This window comes from Stenella coeruleoalba (assembly GCF_951394435.1).
Source record: "Stenella coeruleoalba genome assembly, chromosome: 8".
NCBI lineage: Eukaryota > Metazoa > Chordata > Mammalia > Artiodactyla > Delphinidae > Stenella > Stenella coeruleoalba.
Genome location: NC_137154.1, coordinates 53,374,314 through 53,401,054, shown reverse-complemented (window position 1 = coordinate 53,401,054; position 26,741 = coordinate 53,374,314). Strand labels below are relative to the sequence as shown.

At 37.9% G+C, this 26,741-nt stretch overlaps 1 protein-coding gene across 4 annotated transcripts in view; it reads right to left on the bottom strand.

Moving 5' to 3' along the window:
• Positions 1-26,741, bottom strand: part of UVRAG (UV radiation resistance associated) — a 317,503-nt gene that overhangs the window by 47,737 nt on the left and 243,025 nt on the right. The window contains exon 14 of one of the 4 annotated variants that reach the window (XM_079928282.1): positions 7,209-8,383. The exons of the other annotated variants lie outside the window; for them this stretch is intronic. Coding sequence (XP_079784408.1) covers positions 8,267-8,383 — 117 coding nt within the window. The 3' untranslated portion in view covers positions 7,209-8,266. Of the gene's footprint in view, positions 1-7,208; positions 8,384-26,741 lie in introns of those variants that run through there. 4 annotated transcript variants of the gene reach the window in all.

The window sequence follows — 26,741 nt, the reverse complement described above, 5'->3', positions numbered from 1 at the left end:
ATTTATTATGATACTAGTAGATACCAATAGGATTTTTTAGAACTAGATAAAGTACTGCAATGTTCAGTTTTGTTTTGGTAAATAAAAACAATTCTATAGCATTTTCTATATGCTAGGCCCTGTCTTAAAAGTACTATACAAATACTAACTCATGCAATCATCGTAAGAACTGTAACAAAGCAGGTACTATTACTGTCCCCATATTATAGATGAAGAAACTGAGATACAGAAAGATTAAATAATTTGCTCCCATACACCTTACACAATACCTACAATAAGACTATGTTAATAGCACAGATCTATTTTATTTATCAGTAAATGCCTGCCAACTAACATTATGCCAGGTGCATGGTAATTAATAAACTTTTGGGGGGGGAATTGAGTTGCAGACTGCAGGGGTGAAATCCAAATTTGCTTATTTGATTTACGGAGAAATCTCCATGGGAAAAACTTTCTTGAAGTGTTGGGACCTAAGCCATCATCTGACAAAAGTGAGCTGAGCCAAGCTGGGCAGTAAATAGTAGGAAAAAAGGCAAATCAGTGGAGATGGAGGAAAGAATCTAAGTGAAGCTCACAGGCAGGGAAGTGTATTAGATGAATGTGTGTGTGTGTGTGAGTGAGTGAGAGAGTGTTGGGGGGTGTCGAGGGGAAGAGGAGCAGACTGGCCAAGGAATCATTTTATTTAATTTCTCACAATGGAGTGTGAATACAATTTTCTTCTGAACAAAGTGCACTGAAAATAAAGTTTATATAATGTGTTAATCATATAAGCAGGCATGAAGAATTTTGGACAACTGTCCAAAAAAAAGATAAAAAAAAAATTAGCACAAATTCTAGATTGTGTTAAAATTTCCATCAAGAGATTTGGTAAATGAGAGCTCCATTTGCTATTTAAATATTGCTCTCTGGCACTATTAGTTAATAATCTTTGAACAGGTTATGACACAAAACCACCCCATCAAACCAATTAGCTATTCCAAGGACTATTCCAAGGTTATTAAACCACCTGATCTTCTATCTTCAAACTGCCACTTTCACGTTAACTTCCTAGCTAACTTCCAAAATTCTTAAATCAAAAATAATCTAATAAAAAGCCAATTTAAAATATATGAAGTGGTAACGGAGCGGAACTAAAAAGTGAAAAGGTCTTAGTTTGGAATTCCAGGTTTGCAAGTTAACACCTTTGTGACCTTGAGCAAGTCACTTAACCCCTCTGAACCTTTGGTTCCTCATCTACATAATACGTGTAACAACATCTGCTGCAGGGTTACTGTATGGAATAAAGAAAATAATGTATGTAAAACTCTCAACACAGTCTGTGAGTTATAAGTATCTTACAGTTGTTCGTTCTCATCCTCTTTCCTCAACAGCTATTCCTAAGAACATTACTGTTTTTTTACACTTAACCATTAATGCTGCACCTTATTTTTCTGCTTCATTCATTACTAGTTTTTCTCCTAACTTCCTTTAGTGAAGCCTATATGTTGTTATTTTTGGTCTCAACTGAATCAGACATGTCTTAAATGTAACATTCTATAACAGGGGTCCCCAACCCCTGGTATCGGTCCGCAGCCTGTTAGGAGCCGGGCCACACAGCCCGAGATGAGCAGTAGGTGAGTGAGCAAAGCTTCATCTGCTGCTACCCACCGCTCCCCATCGCTTGCGTTACTGCCTGAACCATTTCCCCCCGCCCCGCCCCACCTGCGGAAAAATTGTCTTCCATGAAACCGGTCCCTGGTACCAAAAAGGTTGGGGGCCGCTGTTCTATACCCTTAAAAGACAGGACTCACCAAAAAGAAAACATCCAAGGTAGGTGACATATTCATAACATTCTGAAGATAAGAAATGCCAAAGGGCTGAAGTAAGGGGATTGGAAAATTGGCAGAAACAGAAAAGTGGGGTGACAGTGTAGGGTTATCAGGAAGAAAGCGTAAAACGAGGTAAAGGGCAGAATTACGTTCTGAACCTAAGTCCATCAGTGTGTGTGTATTTATTTATTTAACTGGTATGAATATATACATTCCAAATAGAATTTGAGCTAGATATAAACTAGCTACAGTAATAAGACCTAGTCCACTCCTTTTTGTTCCACCTTCAGTCTTGTATAGGCACAAAGTGGACAACCAGCTGGAATCATGTATGCATTCTGCCAATAGATACTGAACACCGTCTATGCACTAGGCCATGGGTTGGAGTTATAAAATAAAGAAGAGGCAGCTCCTGCTTTCCGGGTAATAATAATATAATGGAAAAGACATTTAAAAATCAGAAACGTAAATATATTAAAGAATAATAAATATCACATTAGAGAAAATTATAGGAACACAGAGGAAGGACGCCTAACCAAGTCTAGGGGAGACAAGTATGTTTGGAAAGGAAGTGATAAGGAAGTAATAACCTATATGGCCACACAGTGCAAGCTGGATTTTATTAGGTGAAAGAGTAGGGAAACAGTATTCCAAATAGAGGAAACTGCGTGCATAAAAGCACAGAAGCAAGAGAGAACATGGGAAACAGCACACAGTTTGGTATGGGAAAGACGGGATGAGATTAGGGTAAAACATGGTTATTATACGAGCCGCGGCCTAGAAAGGAAGACCTTAAGCAAGGTTCCAAGTTCTGAGTGCCCCAAAGAAGTAACCAGCATATCAGATGTTCAAGATTAGGTGTGATGGAGAGTTGAACAGTTAAACAGCTCCAAAGAAGGAATGATGGTTTTACACAAGGAGGGAAAAGTAATGGTCTGGAGAAATGTACAAACTACCCATCCCTCCCTCCATCTTTATCACCTTCTTGTTCTTGTGGAGTGTCAAAAAACAAGTCTCCAATGGAAGGGGCTCAAGTTTCAGTTAACACAAAGAGAAGGAAAGCGTTTTATAGCCACTAGAGGTTTGCAGGGGGATGACAAGCACTGTCTCAAGAGTCTGGAGGCTCTTGTTTGGGCGAGGATGTCCTTGAGGTCCATCGAGCAGTACCAAAGGCTTCACTTGGGTAAGACTGTCCCACTGTGTTCAACAGAACTGTGGAGAAGTCCCTGGTTAAGGCACCATCAGGACCCTGCTCTAGTGAGGGCTACTGGAACTCTTTGAAGCAGTTTAAACAGTTGACTAAAGGACGGCTTTGCCTCAGAGTGTTTGTAACAGTCCTCAAGGTTCTAGTTTGTGGAATAGCTTGTTGTGGGCAAAGCTTGATACAAGGTTTATACCTAGATAACGTAAGAGCCCTGGTCAGGCACAGAACCATATGGAGTAGAGCATAACCTTAGAAGGCACTTGCTTTTACCTTTTCAAAGAACAGTCCCACTTTCTACGGCATCTTTGACAATCATCTAGCTTTAGTATGTACACCTCTAATGACTAGATACTTAATTCATCCCAAGCTTTCCATTTCACTGTTGGGTAGTTTTGATAAAAATTCTTTCTCATATGAACTAAGAACTCCCCCTTTCTGATTCCTACCTATTTGCATTAATCTAATCCATCAGCAAGGTTTAATTTTACTCCTTCTTCCCCTGACAGCCTTTGAAATATGAAGACAGCAATCTTCTTCTCTTGGACATATTCTTTACTTACATTCTTGACTTGTTTACGAGTAACTACATATGTAACATACATTTTTCCAGGATTATCAATCACTTCCATTACAATTTTGATCTCTATCAGGTCGTTAAAAAGCCATGTTAAGTAAGCTTTAACAGAGAAGGCAGCCTTGATTTCCCAATGAATCCTTGCTTTGTCTGTGTCTCACTCAGTGCTGCAATATGTGAGAACACCAGCTTTTGAATTTTCTTGCTGAGGTGTCCTATGTCAAAACCGTCCTAGCCTCACTCACATTATGCTGTAGCCTTTCATGTGCTCTATAATCCAAACACCTAAAAATACTTGCCATTCCTTAAATAAGCCTCAGATCTTGATTCTTTGATACAGCTATGGCTTTGTCATGCTATTCCTTCAGTCTGGGAGGTCCATCCTTCCAGGAAGGTCTCCACCTCTGGCTTATCTATTAAAATCTTACTCTTCAGGTATAGTCCAAATGTTATACACTGAAAAGCTTTCTCTGATTGAACCAGTAAGAAGAAAAATGGATATCATTTAGTGTTCAGCTTCTAGGTGCCAAGCTCTTTGCCAGGTCCTTTAATACTGTATCTTATTTAAAGCTTATAAACCCTCAAGGTATTAAATATGTCCCTCAGTATCAGTGGGGGATTGGTTCTAGGAGCCCTGCAGATACCAAAATCCAAAGTTGCTCAAGTCCCTACATGGGCCCACCGTATCCACGGATGCCAAACCCGTGGATGAGGTGGGCCGACTGTATTTAATCTTTGCTTCACAGATGATGATACAGGTTCAGAGTGTTAAGTAATTCCTAAAGGTTACACAACTGATAAAACCAATAAAACTCTAGTCTATCTGATTTAAAGCCATGAATATCAAATAACGCTGTTCCCAGGATACTGTTTTTATAACATGGATATTATTAAACATTACAGAGTGACAGAACCAACTTTCTAACCTACTTCCCTCCCTATTTTCACAGAATAAATTTATGAACTATCTCAGAAGGTAATACATTCCTCATCAAATAGTTTTAAGGAGCACAAGGGGTATCTCTTAGGAATACTGCAGAAAAGTGCTGGAAATTAGAGGAAATGTCTCGGATCTCTACGTTTTGTGACTCTCTGGATTTTAATTCTTGACAGGAAAAGACAAATAGTCAAAAAGCCTGGTTGTGGCTTTGAGACATTCACTAGCTGTATTTGGATCTCATTCTTCTACTGTTGAAAATGCAACAAAATCAGGCTGAATTTGGTTAAAATAAGAAGAATATTTTAAAGTTCACTGGTTTCTTATACCTTTAAAAAACCTTCCTTCATTTAAAAACTTCTTTTGGGGACTTGTGGGTTAAGATGGCAGATTGAAACATATACATTTACTTTTATTTTTTTTTAGCTTTTATTTACTTATTTATTTTTGGTTGTGTTGGGTCTTCGTTGCCGTGTGTGGGCTTTCTCTAGGTGTGGCAAGTGGGGGCTACTCTTTGTTGCAGTGCGTGGACTTCTCATTGCGATGGCTTCTCTTGTTGCGGAGCACGGGCTCTAGGGCACACGGGTTTCAGTAGTTGTGGCATGTGGGCTCAGTAGTTGTGGCTCACGGGCTCTAGAGTGCAGGCTCAGTAGTTGTGGTGCATGGACTTAGGTGCTCCGTGGCATGTGGGATCTTCCCGGACCAGGGCTCGAACCCATGTCCCCTGCATTGGCAGGCGGATTCTTAACCACTGCACCACCCTGTACATTTACTTTTGCAACCTCCCAAAACTCCAGTAACATGTCAGTAATGGGGTTTTCTACCTTTATGCTTCCATTGTTTCTAATGAGAAGACAGTAATGTTTTAAATTATTATCCCCTGTATGTATCGTGCTTACATGTAAATATAACAAAGAGAGAGAATAGGGAAGGTTGTAATAGCAACAAAATTTTGGAAGCTGAAAAGCAGATGGATGAATGGTAACTAAGCCGACTTTAAAAAGTTGAATTCTAAGCCAGAAGAGGGGGGTTGAGAGGCGATGTGAGCTATAATTCAGTAACAACCGTAAGGCTCAGGAACTGGTGACCCCCAAGTACTTCTTAAAGTGGCAGTAAAACTGGAGTTAAGAACAGAAACCTGGGTGATCATTTTGCAGTGCACAAACAGTGCATCATTATGTTATGCACCTGAAACTGATATAGTGTTGTAAGTCACTTACATCTCAATTAAAAAAAAACAAACCAGGAAGACTAGGTGAAAATCTGTAAGACAATTATATGTCCAGATCTCCTCCCAACTCCACAGAGTCAGGCAACAACTACTCTTACACCTTGGCAAATAAACTAGAATTTTATTCTTTGGAGAGGGAAACATCAACACAATTTAAGGGCAAAGGCACTGTATTGAAAACAAGGTGATTAAGTGAATGTATGCATATTAAATGCTGTGACCTCCAGTCCTCTTCCCCTCCACTCTGCTTCCAGAACACAGGCAAATACTTCACGGTGGATAACTGAGAGATCCTAGACAAGCCCAAGAGGAGGGACCTAAGCAGAATGACATCAGGTGTTCCCCAATGAAAAGAGCTGAGCCAAATTACCCTACAGTGAACCCCACAGTTAACAACCTCAGTCCACATACGAAGAGCTTCCAATGTTTTCTAGTCCTCTCCTCTTAAAACTAAATATGCAAGCAAGTATCACCAAACTTAAGAAAAGCCTCTAAGGCAAATTATAGTATCAAGATCAAACCGAAAACAGAAACAAGAATAAAAAGTTTAAAAATCATTAATATGCTGAGATGGATAAAAGAGGATACTACACACATGATGCTATTCGGAGAAAAAGTTCTTAACAATTTAAAATATGAAAGCGAAATATGAAAAACAAAAAATAGAAGGGCAAGACATAAAGTTAAGGGAATCTCTGAGGAGTCAGAAGAAAAAGACAAAGAGATGAAAAACAGGAGAAAAGAGATAAGAACATTAGAGGATCAGTATGGGAGATCGAACACCTAAATATAATGTAGCCTAGAAAGAGAAGAGAAAATAAAGAAGAAATCATCAATGAAGTAATTCAAAGAAATTTCCCAGAACTTAATGACATGAATTTTCAGACTGAAAGGATCCACTGAGTACCTAGCACAATAGATAAAAATAAACTCAAAGGCCCATCAGTCTGAAATTTTAAAACACTGAGGAGTTCCTACAAATTTCCAGAAAGAAAACAAAGCAAAGAAAAAGAAAATAAGTAAATAGATCACATTCAATATCTTTAGGTTTCTCAAAAGTAACACCAGAAGCTAAAATATAATGGAGCAACCACTTGAAAATTCTTCCAAAAAAATCTATCTACATATACATATATATAGATATATTTTCCAGCCTAATTCCATACCCAGCCAAAAAAGAATAAAGATATTTTTATATTTACAAAGTCACTATAATTTACCTCTTCTCAGGAAGCTATAGGAGGATATTCGCCAACAAAACAAGAGAGTACACTGAGAAAGAGGAAGACATGGAATCCATTCGAGAAATGGATTTCAACATAAGAGAAGTGATGGGAATCCCCCTAGGATTATAGTAAAGGCATAGAGACTGAAGCATGTCAGAAGGCTTCAGGAGAGATTTCTTCCAAAGATTAAACTGACTGAATACCTGACAAGTAACAGATCGTACATCTGATATGTCTGAACATTCTGAAAGGAGATTTAGATAACTGGTGGAGAATTTGGGGTAGAATTAGCTATAAGCATACTGAAAACTAATCAAAGTAAATATAAGAGAATCATAAACTTCAAAGAAAACAGAAAATATTAGGTAGGAAAAAAGTAATCATAGTATACTATACTGCATTCTTATCTATGAGGGAAATTTACATAGAACTAGTAATTTAAATACTAACCTATATTGGTAGAATGGAATATAGCTGCAGTAAAGAGGTGGTGAAAGGGAGCTAAATTCTCATCCTTCACTGAAGGAATCACTGGTAATCCTAAAACAAAACCCAAGAAGCATCAATACTGTCAGGTTATTTAGTTATTTGGAGACAAATACTAAGAGAATCTGTTAAAATTATCGAAAAGTGTTTGCCTTTGGGGAACAAGGAGAAATACTGTTTTTCATAATAAACCTTAAGGAACTATTTGACTCTTTAACAGCATGTACAATTTTTATAAAACTAAAAACGGTATTAATGGTCCAGAACTCCACGGCTGAGTTATCTAAAGACACAATCCCTTCCCCTCCATTTTCAGAGTTTCAAATGGCATCATGTCACACATCCTGGTGAGTTGGTAACAATCTGCCTAATATTGCCACTAGTTGAATTACACACAAGGGCAGTAATTTACTACTGCATCTGAAATAATTAAATAAAAGTGTCAGTGAAAGACAAACTATTAGAAAATGCTGATAACACTTTGAAAACATTTGTCAGCTCTCTGTTTAACTAGAAGAGAAAAAGGTACTCAATAACTTATAACAACTTATCACCAAAGGAATAGTTTTGGGGAAAATGCTTACTCACTGTATAATTTCTCTTTAATCTCACTCCACTTCTCAAAGCCCTGCATTATCTTCCTAGACACAAGGAAAGCCCAGCACATTTATAAGTGAAGACAGTAATTTCATTTGATAGAAATGTGTACCCCCCTCTCCTTTTAAATGGCAAGTTCTTCCTTTCAGTGTTGAATTCTTAGTCCTTAATCCACAGAGGAAGGTCATGATTCTTTTTGTCTTCTAGGTACAAACCTTTCCTGAGTCCATTTTTTGTGCTGGGCACTGTGTTAGGATAAAGGGATGAGTAAGCTTTGGTCTCTCATGCTTTGGTCTCTCATCCTTACAGAGTTTATTAGTCTAGTAGGGGAGACATAAACACACACAATAGATAACAAGAGAAATGTAAAAATATTGATATATTTGACTGAGGTTTTTTTTGGCCGTGCTGTGAGGCTTGTGAGATCTTAGTTCCCTGACCAGGGATGGAACCTGGGGAGTCCTAACCACTGGACTGCCAGGGAATTCCCAATTGAGTTTTTCTTTTCTTTTCTTTTTTTTTTTTAAGTTCTGCAGGGAGAACAGACGATGAACAATAACTCTGTTCAGGAGTGTAAAGAAAGGCTTCATAGAAGAGAAGACTGCAGAGCTGTACAGTGGAGACTGAATGGAAGTTTAGCACATGGATGACAAGCGGAGATATCAGGCAAAGGGGGTAAAAGGGGGTAAAAAAGCAAAAGTGGAAGGTGGGCCTCACCTCAGTGAAGCAGTTCAGCTTTCCTGGCATAAAGGGCCAGTAGCAGGGGTTTTGGGGTAAGTGGCAGCAGAAGGTGAGGCTGAAAAGGGAGGAAGAAGACAGATCACGTGAAGCCTTTGGCATACTAAAGTGTCCTTTCGTTGTTGTTTTTGAGGGGGAAGGGTTGTGGGAAGGTAGCCTGTGGAAACTATTTGAAGGTTTTAAGCAGGTGGTTGACAAGAAGAGATTTGCAAGCCTTTCCCCCCCCCCCCCGACCCACCCCGTTGTTTTTTCATTATAAGAGTGCTTACATGAACACCAAGTGTCTGAGCAGGGACTCTACCTTGGGGACAACAGAGAATCACTTAACAAAACTATCCACCGGAAAACCACAGGGGCACTAAAATGGTGTGGCCAGTGCCATCACCGGCCTATAAACTTTAAACAAATGCCAAGTAATATCAGAGTTCAGAGGACAGTACTGGACTGAACCAGGTCCACTGTAGTGACCACGTACTCAACAGCATAGAAAAGAATTTATTCTGTCCACCTCCAGGACTGTTATAAGGATCAAATAAAATAATGTACATAAAGGTCTTTTGATAAAGTATCCTGATCCTTCATTTATAAACTGTATGACTTTGGGTAAGGTGTTCAAGTTTTCTGAGCTTCAAAGTCCTCATTTTTAAAGTGGAGACAATTCCTTCTATCTTATAGGGTCTTATAGGACTGAAGTGCCTTGTCTGATACGCAACACTTGTAAGAGTATCTTACGCATTTACATTGGCTTAGGGAATATCAACTGGTCAGCTATGCAGTCAATAAGTATTCACTGAGAGAGATGAAGTGTAGAGTCCTGATTAGTCAGAATTCCTTGGAAAAATAAGCAAAACTGGAAAAAAATTTAAAAATACCACCATATTGGTTATGATCAAGTCAATCTGAGAACACAGCAACCAGTATCTATAAGTTTAAAGATTTCTCCAGAATCTCATGCAGGAATTAACCAAGAGTATGTTTGACTTTCTCACTGGCATTCCTATGTACCCACACACATTCACAAGCATGTGTGCATGTGCGTGCAGAAACATTAGGACTCACTAAGGAAAAATAAATCTCGCACACTTGAAAATTAAGGAACTGCACAGGCAGCAAATCTCTGGGTGAAGGTGATGCAGTGGGTTATACAAGCCAATAATTTATGTCAGGGCTTCACAAAATGTTAGACACTAGGAAAGGAACCAAAATAAGTCAAATTACATCAATAAAAAGGTATGACTAGCTGTGCTGCCTGGGCTATGTGCTATATCTTGCTATAAACAGAAATGGCTAGAATTTGGATGACTAACTAAACAGAGCAATAATAAAAACAAAGCACACTATAATAGTTGCTGCTAGATCCACAACCTTGGGGATCAATGAAATAATGCCTGTTGCCTTATATACACAATCTCGTGGGTTTTGTTTTTTTGGGAAAAATAAGTTCAGATCATTTCTAAACCAGCAATTTGTCTGCCTAGGTTTTGTTAAGTCTGTTATGGTTACAATAAAATATGATCTTTCATATTAAATCACTTATGACCTTGGTAAAATATTGCTTTACATTAACTGACTCTTGGGACACTTTAATTTTATGAAACATGCACTTTAGTTTTCGAAAGTCTGAAGGCAAAAGTAGATATTCCTAGTCTACTACATCACGTTAACAAACCACCAAAGATCTGGGAATACATAGGAAAAAAATACACCAAGCCTCCATCTAATTAGCTTCAAATATCAAAGGATGCCTGCAATTAAAAACAATATACAGCCAATACTGTAAATCCTTAAACATACAAGGAACAGGTCTGACTGGCTTCCTGGATTCACGTCTCCATGCCCACGGTCATTCCATGGCAGAAGGTTACCAAAGTAAAAGGTTGTGGGAAAATTCAACACCCACTTTAGGGCAGAGGTCAGCAGCTTTACAGATGTGTGATGACAAGTATTTCTGGTATACACGGTGAACAGAACTAAAGAAAGATTACAGCTCATGGATTAGGGTAGTGCATCCACAGTTCAAAACTGTGTCTTCTATCATTCCAGTAAGAGGCTCAAATTTTAAATTGCAAATATGTAACTAGGAGATAAAGTCACCTTTGTGTTACTGAGGGAATGGGACTTTCAGTTCCCTGGAACTGTGTGGGAAAGTAGATTTTGGTGGCGCATCAAACTTGGGGGCTCGCAAGGCTGTAACACAGCAGCGTGAGAACACTGGGCGTCAGCAGGCACATGGTATCTGGCAGGTGGTGGAAGGTCAATGAATATTTGCTGGTAAATGAGTTGGGAAAAAGGGCCTAGAAATATGACAGTGACAAACCTGCCTACTTTTGGTATTTGGTCACAGGCCCTGAAGCTGACAAATGCTAACGGTGCCATTGGCTGCCACTGACATAAGTAACATGAATTGCCAATGCCCAGCTTTGAGTGGTTTCCTCGGTAGCAGACAAGCAGAAATATATATAATGAAGTCGCATATAGAGTGAAAAAGAAAATCTGATTTTTAAAAGGGTATTATATTTTGCTTCTTATATTTGACTAAACCCCAATGCTATTCAGAGTGCCAATACGCATTAAATAAGGAGCTTGTGCTGGAATATAACTAAACACAGTGCTTCCTTCATTGTCTTGATATGAAAAAAAAATTGCACCTGGAATAAGTAGTGTGTTTATTGACATAGCTGACTTACATTTGGTATAAGTTCCTTACTTTTGCTGCAGACTGGTAACGTGCTGGTCTGGAGAACACACTTTGAGTAGCACTGCTATAGACAACCTTGGCACATTTTCTACCCTAATGATATTCTTCTAAGTAAAGTAAGTTAGAAAATTATCATATGCTATTAGAAGTGGAGGGTGGGGAGGCAGAAAAAGAGCTAACATTTATTATTATCACGTTCCAAGGTTTTAAAATACATTATTTAACCTTTACAATAACCCTGTATTGGCAGTAGGTGCTAAATGTACCTGAAGTCATGAACTGGTATGGAAGCCATAAAATGTGTCCCTTAGATCTTCTGCAGCAGGGTATATACATGCAGGCTGATGGCTCCAGCTACTGCACCTCTGGATCCTCACTGCATTCATGCCAAACTTCCTCCAGGCTGCTCCCAGACAATGACTGTGCACAACAATGCTGCTGAGGTAGGCCCACTTCGGTGAAACACGGGACTCCTCCAATGGGCAACTTCCGCTTGAAGACTTCCCATCAGCCTGGATGAACCTTTCTTAGAACTGAGTTCCAGTCCAAGAATCTTCCTACTTAGTTCTCCTTCCTTCCCTCTCTCCTTCTACAAGTATCATATCTGCATTGCAGTCTGAAGGCTCTTCCCACCTTCCTCCACTCCCTCTTTCAATAAATCGTTTGTCCATCTAATCCCCTCTTGAAGTCGGCTTCTTGTTAAATCCAAACTAATGCAGCTCTAGTAAATGTGGGTACTAGTATTGAACCATGTGATTATTTGGGGGGCAAGAGAGTGTTAATATAAAATTAAATACAGTGAGTCTAAGACATTGTGTTTTACTCACAGTAGAGAAAGTTTGATACAAGTAGCAAACGAAAAAGGCTGCCACTGCCTAACTTTCTCTTTCTGCACCTGGGATAATAACACACTAAGAGTGAGGACCAAAGGTGGAAGGTAATGATGTTGATAGTAAGACTAACAGAAGTGTATGTGCTAACAGATTTGCCAAAGTGCCACTTCTTGGTATTATTTACTTCATATTACCAGTTTTGAAAAAGCAGTAATAGCAAAACCCCAAAGCAAAACAAAGGGTACCATGTTGCTGCCATAGGCCCTGAAGGCAGTAGTAGTTTATGGATTCCTGAAATGGAAAGTCACATTAGCCACTTTGCCAATTGTCTCAAATGCATATGCTGATGAATGGAAATGGAGAGATATTTACTGAATATCTTTCTTGGTTAAGGCAGTTCGGTGGGGAATTCATCAGAACAGTTAGATTTTATATACATGTGGACTAATTTTCATAGGGGCATCTTCTTGTATAACCCCTCACCCACCAGAGCCTAGTACAGTACATTCAATTATACTTTCTGGCCATCATATTCAAAAGGCACACAAAATTCTGTATATATTCTGAGCTTCAAATTAAAATTAGAAGGAGATTATATGAAAGTAAGATATTAACTAACTTTTAAAATAAATGGTATTATGTATATTTTAATGGCTATGTTTTAGAGAGGGAGAGAGAATAAAAATGACAACATAATAATGAATGTCTTTGCTTTTCACATCTTCCACATCTTACCAGAGTAAAAGATTGCAGACCATTACTAAAAGCTTTGCATTCTCTTGTACTCTTAAATTCAGATATTAATAACTCCTTTATAGAAATAAATAAAAAAGCACTGATGGAAGATGTAAAGTGCATTAGTGTTCATGTTATCTCTCCCAGTATGAATTTAATGGGTATCTTAATAAGGAGATATAAACTAATGTCACTGATTAGGAAATCACATCATTTAGTAGCCTCCAGTGTGCTTGATGGTGACGTCTGAGTGGAATTACTATAAAGCAGATGATGAATTAGTGTTGGGGCAAAGGGACACATAAATGTGCCTCAGAAATGAAACAATTATATTCTATATCATAAGTTAAAGGTCAACTCAAAAGACAGTATAGTCAGTCTTAAAGTGGGCTAACCAATTTGGCTAACCCGCTGCTCACAACTTGCTGAAGCTAAGCTGTTTGGATAGCTGGGCCATAGGCTTCCTTGGCTGTAATAACCTGAAAGTAACATTTACGTGTTTTGAGTCTCTTTTAATCTCCTAAATACAATGAAGTGACGTTTATCATATTTTAAGACACAGGCACATTCTACGCAGATGATTTCACTCTCAGGGGACCTTATTATGAAGACTTATTAAAAGAAGGCGAAGGTTCACAAGCCTTTAGGAAGAATCCTAAGTGACATTACAAACTAGATGTAAAATAATCTTTTTTGGCTTAGCTAGACAAAGTAATTTCCTTTTAGTGCTTAGTTTAGTGGTCATAGATCAGTAAACTTTGGATAAAGTGACCACGACAATTAATATATCAAAAATGTAGACATTGGAGATTGGTTCAAGATGGTGGAATAGAAGGACATGTGCTCACTCCCTCTTGTGAGAGCACCAGAATCACAACTAACTGCTGAACAATCATCGACAGGAAAATACTGGAACTCACCAAAAAAGATACCCCCATCCAAAGACAAAGGAGATGCTGCAATGAGACGGGTGAAGGGGCACAATCACAATAAAATCAAATCCCATAACCGCTGGGTGGGTGACTCACAAAATGGAGAACAATTATACCACAGAAGTCCACCCACTGGAGTGAAGGTTCTGAGCCCCACATCAGGCTTCCCAAGCTGGGGGTCTGGCAATGGGAGGAGGAATTCCCAGGAATCAGACTTTGAAGGCTAGTGGGATTTGACTGCAGGACTTTGCCAGGACTAGGGGAAACAGAGACTCCACTCTTGGGAGGGCACACACAAAGTAGTGTGCGCATGAGAACCCAGGGGGAAGGAGCAGTGACCCCATGGGAGACTGAAACAGACCTACCTGCTAGTGTTGGAGGGTCTCCTGCAGAGCTAGAGGGCAGCTGTAGCTCACCCCGCAGGGACAAGGACACTGGCAGCAGAAGTTCTGGGAAGCACTCCTTGGCATTAGCCCTCCCAGAGCCCGCCATTAGCCCCGCCAAAGAGCCTGTAGGCTCCAGTGCTGGGTCGCCTCAGGCCAAACAACAACAGGGAGGGAACTCAGCCCACCCAACGGCAGACAAGAGGATTAAACTTTTATTGAGCTCTGCCCACCAGAGCAACACCCAGTTCTACCCACTACCATCAGGAAGCTTGCACAAGCTTCTTAGATAGCCTCATCCACCAGAGGGCAGACAGCAGAAGCAAAAAGAACTACAATCCTGCAGCCTGTGGAACAAAAACCACATTCACAGAAAGACAGACAAAATGAAAAGGCAGAGGACTATGAACCAGATGAAGGAACAAGATAAAAACCCAGAAAAACAACTAAATGAAATGGAGATAGGCAACCTTCCAGAAAAGAATTCAGAATAATGACAGTGAAGATGATCCAGGATGCTGGAAAAAGAATGGAGGCCAAGATTGAGAAGATGCAAGAAATGTTTAACAAAGACCTAGAAGAATTAAAGAACAAACACCTAGAAGAATTAAAGAACAAACAAACAGAGATAAACAATCCAATATCTGAAATGAAAAATACACTAAAGGAATCAATAGAAGAAAAACTGAAGCAGAAGAATAGATAAATGACCTGGAACAGAATGGTGGAATTCACTGCCACAGAACAGAATAAAGAAAAAAGAATGAAAAGAAATGAAGACAGCCTAAGAGACCTCTGGGACAACATTAAATGCAACAACATTCCCATTACAGGGGTCCCAGAAGGAGAAGAGAGAGAAAGGACCCGAGAAAATATATGATGAGATTATAGTCAAAAGCTTCCCTAACATGGGAAAGGAAATAGCCACCCAAATCCAGGCAGCGCAGAGAGTTCCAGGCAGGATAAACCCAAGGAGAAACACGCCGAGACACATAGTAATCAAATTGACAAAAATTAAAGACAAAGAAAAATTGTTAAAAGCAACAAGGGAAAAACAACAAATAACATATAAGGGAACTCCCATAAGGTTAACAGCTGATTTCTCAGCAGAAACTCTACAAGCCAGAAGGGAGTGGCATGTTATACTTAAAGTGATGAAAGGGAAGAACCTACAACCAAGATTACTCTACCTGGCAAGGTTCTCATTCAGATTCGATGGAGAAATCAAAGGCTTTACATACAAGCAAAAGCTAAGAGAATTCAGCACCACCAAACCAGCTCTCCAACAAATGCTAAAGGAACTTCTGTAGGTGGTAAACACAAGAGAAGAAAAGGACCTACAAAAACAAACCCATAACAATTGAGAAAATGGTAATAGGAACGTACATATCCATAATTACCTTAAACGTGAATGGATTAAATGCTCCAACCAAAAGACACAGGCTCGCTGAATGGATACAAAAAGAAGACCCATATATATGCTGTCTACAAGAGACCCAACTTCAGACCTAGGGACACATACAGACTGAAAGTGAGGGGATGGAAAAAGATATTCCATGCAAATGAAAATCAAAAGAAAGCTGGAGTAGCAATACTCATATCAGATAAAATAGACCTTAAAATAAAGAATGTTACAAGAGACAAGGAAGGACACTACATAATGATCAAGAGATCAATCCAAGAAGATATAACAAGTATAAATATATATGCACCCAGCATAGGAGCACCTCAATACATACAGCAACTGCTAACAGCTATAAAAGAGGAAATTGACAGTAACATGATAATAGTGGGGGACTTTAACACCTCACTTACACCAATGCACAGATCATCCAGACAGAAAATTAATAAGGAAACACAAGCTTTAAATGACACAATAGACCAGATAGGTTTTTTTTTTTGACCAGATAGATTTAATTGATATTTATAGGACATTTCATCTGAAAACAGCAGATTATACTTTCTTCTCAAGTGCACACAGAACATTCTCCAGAATAGATCACATCTTGGGTCACAAATCAAGCCTCAGTAAATTTAAGAAAATCAAAATCATATCAAGCATCTTTTCCAACCACAATGCTATGAGATCAGAAATAAATTACAGGGAAAAAATGTAAAAAACATGAACACACAGAGGCTAAATGATACGTTACTAAATAACCAAGAGATGACTGAAGAAATCAAAGAGGAAGTCAAAAACTACCTAGAGACAAATGACAAAACATGATGATCCAAAACCTATGGGATGCAGCAAAAGCAGTTCTAAGAGGGAACTTTATAGCAATACAATCCTACCTCAAAAAACAAGAAAAATCTCAAATAAACAATCTAACCTTACACCTAAAGGAACTAGAGAAAGAAGAACAAACAAAATCCAAAGTTAATAGAAGGAAAGAAATCATAAAGATCAGAGCAGAGATAAATGAAATAGAAACAAAGAAAACAATATCAAAGATCAATAAAACTAAAAGCTGGTTCTTTGAGAAGATAAACAAAATTGATAAAACTCATCAAGAAAAAGAGGGAGTGGATTCAAATCAATAAAATTAGAAACGAAAAAGGAGAAATTACAATGGACACCACAGAAATACAAAGCATCCTAAGAGACTACTACAAGCAACTCTATACCAATAAAATGGACAACCTGGAAGAAATGGACAAATTCTTAGAAAGGTATACCCTTCCAAGACTGAACCAGGAAGAAATAGAAAATATGAGCAGAGCAATCAACCACAAGTAACGAAATTGAAACTGTGATTAAAAATCTTCCAGCAGGGGGCTTCCCGGTGGTGCAGTGGTTGAGAGTCCGCCTGCCGATGCAAGGGACACGGGTTCGTGCCCCAGCCCGGGAGGATCCCACATGCCGTGGAGTGGCTGGGCCCATGAGCCATGGCCGCTAAGCCTGCACGTCCGGAGTCTGTGCTCTACAACGGGAGAGGCCACAGCAGTGAGAGGCGTACCGCAAAAACAAAAATAAAAATCTTCCAGCAAACAAAAGTCCAGGATCAGATGGCTTCACAGGTGAATTCTATCAAATATTTAGAGAAGAGCTAAATGTTTGATAGAATTCAATCAATGAATCAATGTGATACACCATATTAACAAATTGAAGAGTAAAAACCATATGATCACCTCAATAGATGCAGAAAAAGCTTCTGACAAAATTCAACACCGATTTATGATAAAAACTCTCCAGAAAGTGGGCATAGAGGGAACCTACCTCAACATAGTTAAGGCCATATACAACAAACCCACAGCACACATCATTCTTAATGGTGAAAAACTGAAAGCATTTCCTCTAAGATCAGGAACAAGACAAGGATGTCCACTCTCACCACTATTATTCAACATAGTTTTGGAAGTCCTAGCCACGGCAATCAGAGAAGAAAAAGAAATAAAAGGAATACAAACTGGAAAAGAAGAAGTAAAACTGTCGCTGTTTGCAGATGACATGATACTATACATAAATAATCCTAAAGATGCCACCAGAAAACTACTAGAGCTAATCAATGAATTTGGTACAGTTGCAGGATATGAAATTAATGCACAGAAATCTCCTGCATTCCTATACACTAACAACGAAAGATCAGAAAGAGAAATTAAGGAAACAATCCTATTCACCATTGCAACAAAAAGAATAAAATACCTAGGAATAAACCTACCTAGGAGGTAAAAGAAATGTACTTAGAAAACTGTAAGACACTGATGAAAGAAAGCAAAGATGACACAAACAGATGGAGAGATCATACTATGTTCTTGGATTGGAAGAATCAATATTGTGAAAATGATTATACTACCCAAAGCAATCTACAGATTCAATGCAATCCCTATCAAATTAACCAATGGCATTTTTTTTTTACAGAACTAGGACAAAAAAAAAATCTTAAAATTTGTATGGAGACACAAAAGATCCCAAATAGCCAAAGCAATCTTGAGGAAAAAAACAGAGCTGGAGGAATCAGACTCCCTGACTTCAGACTGTATTACAAAGCTACATTAATCAAAACAATATGGTACTGGCACAAAAACAGAAATATAGATCAATGGAATAGGATAGAAAGCCCAGAGATAAACCCACACACCTATGGTCAACTAATCTATGACAAAGAAGGCAAGGATATACAATGGAGAAAAGACAGTCTCTTCAATAAGTGGTGCTGGGAAAACTGGACAGCCACATGTAAAAGAATGAAATTAGAACACTCTCTAACACCATACACAAAAATAAACTCAAAATACATTAAAGACACAAATGTAAGACTGGACACTATAAAACTCTTAGAGGAAAACATAGAAATAACACTCTTTGACAGAAATCACAGCAAGATCTTTTTTGACCCACCCCCCAGAGTGATGGAAATAAAAACAAAAATAAAGAAATGGTACCTAATGAAACTTAAAAGCTTTTGCACAGCAAAGGAAACTATAAACAAGACGAAAAGACAACCCTCAGAATGGGAGAAAATATTTGCAAATGAATCAACAGACAAAGGATTAATCTCCAAAATATATAAACAGCTCATGTAGCTCAATATTAAAAAAACAAACAATGCAATCAAAAAATGTGCAGAAGACCTAAACAGACATTTCTCTGAAGAAGACATACAGATGGCCAAGAGGCACACGAAAAGCTACTCAATGTCACTAATTATTAGAGAAATGCAAATCAAAACTACAATGAGGTATCACCTCACACCAGTTAGAATGGGCATCTTCAGAAAATCTACAAACAACAAATGCTGGAGAGGGTATGGAGAAAAGGGAATCCTCTTGCACTGTTGGTGGGAATGTAAATTGATAAGCCACTATGGAGAACAGTATGGGGGTTCCTTAAGAAATGAAAAATAGAATTACCATATGACCCAGGAATCCCATTACTGGGCATATACCCAGAGAAAACCATAATTCAAAAAGACACTTGTGGGCTTCCCTGGTGGCGCAGTGGTTGAGAGTCCGCCTGCCGATGCAGGGGACATGGGTTCGTGCCCCGGTCCCGGAAGATCCCACATGCCGTGGAGCGGCTGGGCCCGTGAGCCATGGCGGCTGACCCTGCGCGTCCAGAGCCTGTGCTCTGCAACGGGAGAGGCCACAACAGTGAGAGGTCCGTGTACCGCAAAAAAAAAAAAAAAAAAAAAGACACTTGCACCCCAATGTTCATTGCAGCACTATTTACAATAGCCAAGTTATGGAAGCAACCTAAATGCCCACTGACAGATGAATGGAAGAAGATGTGGTACATATATACAATGGAATATTACTCAGCCATAAAAGGGAACGAAACTGGGTCATTTGTAGAGACATGGGTGGACCTAGAGACTGTCATACAGAGTGAAGTAAGTCAGAAAGAGAAAAACAAATATCGTATATTAATGCATATACGTGGAATTTAGAAGAATGGTACAGATGAACCGGTTTGCAAGGCAGAAATAGAGACACAGATGTAGAGAACAAACGTATGGACACCAAGGGGGGTAGTGGGGGAGGGGTGGAGTGGTGGTGTGATGAATTGGGAGATTGGGATTGATATGTATACACTAATACGTATAAAATAGATAACAAGAACCTGCTGTATAAAAATAAAATAATATTAAATTTAAAAACATGTAGACATTGTTTCTCCCACTTTCTCTTCTAATGAGATCAATTTTAATGCTCAGTGCAGGGGCTTGACCTACAAGTGGTAAATGTCCAAATACCCAAAAACTCATTTACTACTAGGCATTTGGGAAATCTTCCATACTTTTAGGCACAAAGAAACGATATCTAAAAAAAGAAAAAAAAAAAGATATCTATCCAAAACTCAGTCTGTTCATTTATTCAGAGCTTACTTTCATATTACATATCTTAAAATGGTTACAAAAGTTGTTTCCAATTTATCTTACTATAACATGGACGAGGAAAAAAAATACCAAAAATAGTCCATGCAGATTTGTTTCAGTGATTTATTTAAAATTCTTCCTCTACCAAGGAGTTATTTAATTACCCTAAGCCTCAGTTTCCTCATTTGTAAAATGAGGATAATAATAAAAACCTGAAAGCGTTATTATGAAAATTAGAGACAAAGAGTAAAAAGTGCTTTGCATATAGGTAATCAATAAAAGCAGACACTCTTATTTATGAAGCTAAGACAAATGAACTTCCAAGTGCTCTACTTCAAAATTCTTTTTCTTCTGGTTTATGACAATGACTATCAAGTCCTTAGCACTGGCAAATACGTCTCAAAGACTACAAGAATGGTGTCATATATATATATATATATATTTTTTTTTTATATATATATATATATTTTTTTGGCCATACTGCATGGCTTGCAGGATATTAGTTCCCTGACCAGTGAAAGCACCAAGTCCAAACCTCTGGACTGCCAGGGAATTCCCACATATATACTTTTTTATTGTTGCTATCCTGTAACTGTTTAATGTCAAGATACAACATACAAATAGCAAAATGCTTAAAACAGCTATGCATTGTTTAAAGGATAAAGCAAACCCCTGTGTAACCACCACTTAGTCAAGAAACAGAACGCTGGCGCCCTAGAAGCTCCCTGTGAGCCCCTTTCTCATTATAGCCCCTCCTCTCACCCAAAGCTCTTCACTATCCATGCTTTTTGTATAGTTTTCATCCCAACCAATATAGTATAATGTTGCCCATTTTTGAACTATACATAAAAAGAGTAACTTTGTGGAGATTCTCTCTTGTTGTGCTTCTTTTACTCAACATTAGGCTTGTAAAATTTACCTTAATCACTGCATATAGCTATGGTTTCATGGCTGCACAGTACTCCATTACATAAATATATCATGATTAAAGACAAACATATTGCTGACATTTTCAACTTGCTTCTTGTCTTCGGGTATTACGAACAGCGCTGCCATAAACATTCTCATATGCATATCTTCAAGTTCACTGGAAAATGCCAAAGTGTTTTCTAAAATGATTTTATCAATTTACACTCTCATCACCTCTACCTAACCCATTTATTGTGCTTTCTTTTTTTTTTTTATCATGCATTTGCTCAAAATAAGATTGGGAGGAATCATAGACCATTACTGCTAGAAGGAAATGAAGAGGTTATTTACTTCAACTTCCTTATTTTAAAAGAACCTAGAGCTTAGAAAGATTGAGAGACTTGCCCAATGTCACTGTGAGGCAACTCTTTGCTTAAAGGCTAGCGCACAATCTAGGGCTCTTGCTAAGACACTAAGCAGCCTTGCAAGGAAGGCAGTCTGGAAACAAAGCGATACAACTATCATCTATACATGTAAACACAGTGCGGACAAAGAAATGTTTCAAAGCCATTTAGAAAAACACGTCAACAACAACGTTCTGTAGTACAATGAGTTTTGGGAGCTTCATTAGATAAATAAGGACACTGAGGCCCAGAGTGAAATTTCTTACACAACACCACAATTATCAAAGTGGCAACACTCGCACAAGACAAGCATGTCCACAATTTTAGCATACATCTGGGCAATATTCCTCCCCCTACATAAAGGGTAAATGTTTGTTTGGTGCCTTTACCTTTTTTATTTTAATAATTTTAATTGTAGTATATGTATTCAACTCTGTACTCTTCTTTCTCCACTAATAACAAATGAATTCTTTGCTATTATCTAATCTTCATAAAACTTTTAATGACTAAGGATATTCCTTTATTTAACCTATCCCCTAGATGCTAGGTACACAGGCCTCTCACTGTTGTGGCCTCTCCTGTTGCGGAGCACAGGCTCCAGACGCGCAGGCCCAGTGGCCATGGCTCACAGGCCCAGCCGCTCCGCGGCATGTGGTATCTTCCCGGACCGGGGCATGAACCCGTGTCCCCTGCATTGGCAGGTGGATTCTCAACCACTGCGCCACCAGGGAAGCCCTGATAAATGTCTTTTAACTGTCTTCAGGAAGTTAGAATTATTTCCTCATGAGAAGAGTTCCTAAGAAGAACTTAATTAAAGTTGAAAATTCTTATTAAATCTACTTCAGAGAAGAAACTGTGAGGATCAGTTATGAGCTTTTTGTGTGAAAGCACTTTGAAAACTATAAAGCACTCCATAAATGTATGGTGGTATTATCATTATTATTATAAGTCCATCTTGTATTGGACTTGACCCCTTATTTACCTGACGTGGTATTCCCTAAATCTTTACTTATTTTCTGTAAACAAAATCACCAACATACAGCATACTGTTTGTAAATGATCTCTTAGAGAATCTTAAAATCTTTTCGATCATGTTGTGTTAAGTCAAAAAGCTTGAAGGTGATGATTTAAAAAACAAAACAAAACTGTACTTCCCAAAGAACTTTACACATACATCCATTATTAGTGCATACTAGATTGCAATGTCATCCTGGCTAGAAGGCAAGCAGCACCAGGGTTAGGAACAGAGTCCTCTTCAACCTTTTCTCCTCAATGCCCAGCCCAGCGCCTGACACAGAGTAAATGATCAATCAGCCCTGCTTGGAGCCACAGAAACGCCAAGAGAGTAAACAGAAATCATAATACCAGTCTTAGGGCTCAGATGAAAGAAAAGAAACATTTTACAGCAGATGAAAAGTGCCAAGCAGAGGAAGAGAATGAAGAAGTGAGCCAGGCAGTGGCAGATGGGAGTTTAGATGCTTCTTCCAAAAGCTGTCTTCAGTCCAGCCTTTGTCCTACTGCCATAGACTGCTTTTATACAGCAAGGGAACTGACAATCCTAGAGAGGACTGGGAGAAGAAAGGAGGTAAAAACAGAGGAAAACTGACACGTCTGTGACTCAGCAAATTCTTCACCCTTACCTGCAAGGCCTATGTATTATTTTCTTATATCTTATATCATTTGGGGGGGTTCTACAGTCTACCATAATTTTTTTTTTACGGCATTATTTATCAGAAGGTATCGGCGATTCACCAAAGAACTTGAAACAGCAAATATATATAGAATATTTATATGAAATGAAATATATATATATAAAATATGAAATGCCTGAACTTAACATTCACTAATAATCAGAGAGCTACAAATAAAAGCACAGAGATATTATGTTTCTTCTCTCATATAAAAAAGGTTAATAACAAACAACATTGGCAAGAGGATAAAGAAACAGATATGTCAGACTTTATAATTTATGTGTTCTTTGACCTAGCAATGAGATACTTATCTTAAGGGAACAACTGAACACAGGTATAACTAACTAAGTAGAAAGATGCTTCTCTCATTGTAATGTTGTTCATAATAGGCAAATCTTGGAAATAATCTAAGTGTCCAACAACAAGGAAACTGTTAATGTCCACACAACAGGATGCAATGCAGACAACAAAATTTTATACAACTATATTCATCAATATGAAACTATCTTCACAAAATAGTTAAATGAAAAAAGACACACAACAGAATGTACAATGTGAAACCATTTATGTAAAATATTACCTATTTAACTTATGCATGTATATTTATTTGCATAGATGTTTGGAAAAATGTTCACCAAAATATTACAATGGTTATCTCTGAGTAATGGAATCCAAAGTGGTTTTAATGTTTTCCTTAATGCTTTTCTGTATTTTGAAAAAATTTATACTGAGATTGAATCATTTATATGATAAAAAAAAGTGATTTCTATTTTGAAAAAATATTACCTTAACTTGAAACTAAAAGTTCACTGACAGTGAACAAGGTGTCTGAATTTTCCTTCCTCATACATGGTACTCTCACTGATGCAGCTAAAAAGGCAACTCTCCCACTCCTTTACTTATTATTCTTAACTTGCATTTAGCTTGTAATCCACTTCCACACATCTTCACCTCATGTTGTATTTGTGGAATGTGGAATTTCTTTATCACAAAGATTACACTGTACTTTGCGTTTTATTTAGTTAGCAACACTTTTTTAGTACTTACTCAGTTCCAGGCACTATTCTAAATGCTTTAAAAATATTATTTAATCCTTATAACAACTCTAAGAGATGGAAATTATAATTATAGGTATTATTTTCCCTGTTTTACAGATAAAGACACTGAAGTACAGAGAGATTAAGTAACTTACCCAAAATCATACAGCTAAAGTGATAAATTGGCATTTGAACCTTGTAGTCTAAATCCATAGTACTTGCTCTTAAATATTCAGCTATGCTGCATTTATTTTAGTTCATTTTATTCTAGGATTTTGGCCTTTCCCTTGATAAAGTTACATTAATTAGGATACTAATTTTATCCTCCCTGGAAACCCAAATCAGCACATTTTAAAATGCTTTTCTCTACTAGACACCAAAATTTACATATAACAATTTTTTGAAGTTCATTTCTTTAAATAGCTTAAACCTAAGCTACGCTGGTCCCTTTGATGCCAACTAAAATCAGACCAAATTCACTTTTCATACGTATTATTTCTCATAATTCACTTCATGAGGCTTAGCCATAAAAAATAGTTGGAATTTATATTCTACCTTCTCTGAACAAAGCATTATATATTTTATTTCAGTTGAGGTGCATTCTTTAAATATTTTTCTCCCAGCAACAAATGTCACTCATAGGAGTGCCTCGGAAAAGGCTCACATCATTACTGAATAAGCAACTTGTTTCTTTAATTAAAGAAAAAAATTTGCCAGCTTAAAATATTAAAACATGCAGAATAAAGGCCTAAAGTGAATTTTTAAAAACAACTAGGATAAAGGAAGGGACAGAAGTTATCAAAGATGCTAAACCAAGTAAGGTGCTAAATTTTTACTTGGCTCTTAGGTAGCCACAGACAAAAGGGAAACCTGCTATTTAATGTTTCTTTCTGACTAATAAAAGGAAGTCAGCAAGTCCCCTGAACTTAGAGTGAGATGATGAGGATCTGAATTTCTTTGCTCACTATTCAGAGTCTCAGTTTACCTAAATGGAAAGTGGGGATAATAATACCAACACTTTTAGGGCTTTTGAAAAGGATAAAAGAGGTAATATATGTGAAAGATCTCTGTACCCTAAAGTAAGCTATATAAATGAGTTAAAACTTTTATTTTTCATTTGGAAAGATATTTTTGGCATTGGATTTCTAGTTTCAGTTTAAAGTAGGAGAAAATGTCCAACTGACATAAAAATAAATTATTTTACCTTGTTAATTTATCACCCTCAGCACTTGAAAGTACAGTGATCACAGCCAATGTATCATTAAAAATGTTTAGTAAATTGGTTAATAACTGATATGATTCTTTAAAAAATTAATACAAGAACATTTAACCAATCATTTGCAAGTTCAAAAAGGTAGTATGTTATCCCTTAAATACAGAATGGAACTTTTGAAAAACAACTATATACGTGATTTTTCTACTTCCGTTAAAGCCTCCATTTAAACAGACATAAGTCAAGATGCATTTAAATATATATTTAAATACACACACATATTTAAATAGAAATAAGTTCATTAACTATCAATCGTAAGGAAGGAAAGAACAATTTCCTGGTTGACTCATTCACCACTCATTCTTTCAATAAATATTTATTAAACATCTGAAACATGCCCAGGGAGCTCACATAGACCAGTTTTAGTTCCAAGTATAACAACTGGTAACAGTATGGTGCCAGGGCCAATGGTGGTCAGTCAAAAATGTCTTTCCTATCCCCACTATTAAGGTAACCTATTCCAGCCAGGCTGGAACAGCCCTTCCTTTGCACCTCTGCTTCTCCTCCTCTCTCACTAGCCAGATGCTTTCCTGCCTTGAACTTCCAGTTCGGGTGCCGTATCTGTCTATTGAAGCATTCCCGCTCCACATGAGCCCAACAAGAATAACAACAACATGAAGTGCAAAAAATGGCAGCTACTATTTACTGAGTACCCTTTCTGCAGACAAAGCCTGAGCTACAAACTTAACCCTCATTTTTTATTGTCCCTGCAACAATCCTATAATGAGTATCCAACCTTTACAGAAATAAGGGAATGGAGGTGCAGTGAATTGTATTACATGCCCAAGCTCATCACCTCGGTGGGAAGCGCATCCACATCTTTGGGACTCTCCCTGCTGAGAGCCAGAACCGCATTTTGACTGGAACTTCTCCTTTGACAGTTATCACTGCATGCCTTGTACTAGTTAACTATTTACATAGTGTGCATATTTTTTTATCCCCAAATATGAACACCCTGGGGTAAAGTCAGCCTCTCATAGGCCTTGCACAGCTCACTCAGATATTTGTGGATTTACATTACACACGTACACGAAAATGTAATTGTTCTACTATTAAAAAGGAAAAAAGCCCACCAAGGAATACTTATGAGTAGAGGAGATCATCATCATCTTTCAAAGTGAGGATGTGACTGAAAATCCTCTTTGTCCACAGCAGTATGAAGCTTAAGTCTGAACTGATTTAGTGGAAACAATGTAGAGCCCATGGAAAAACTTAAGAGACAGGAT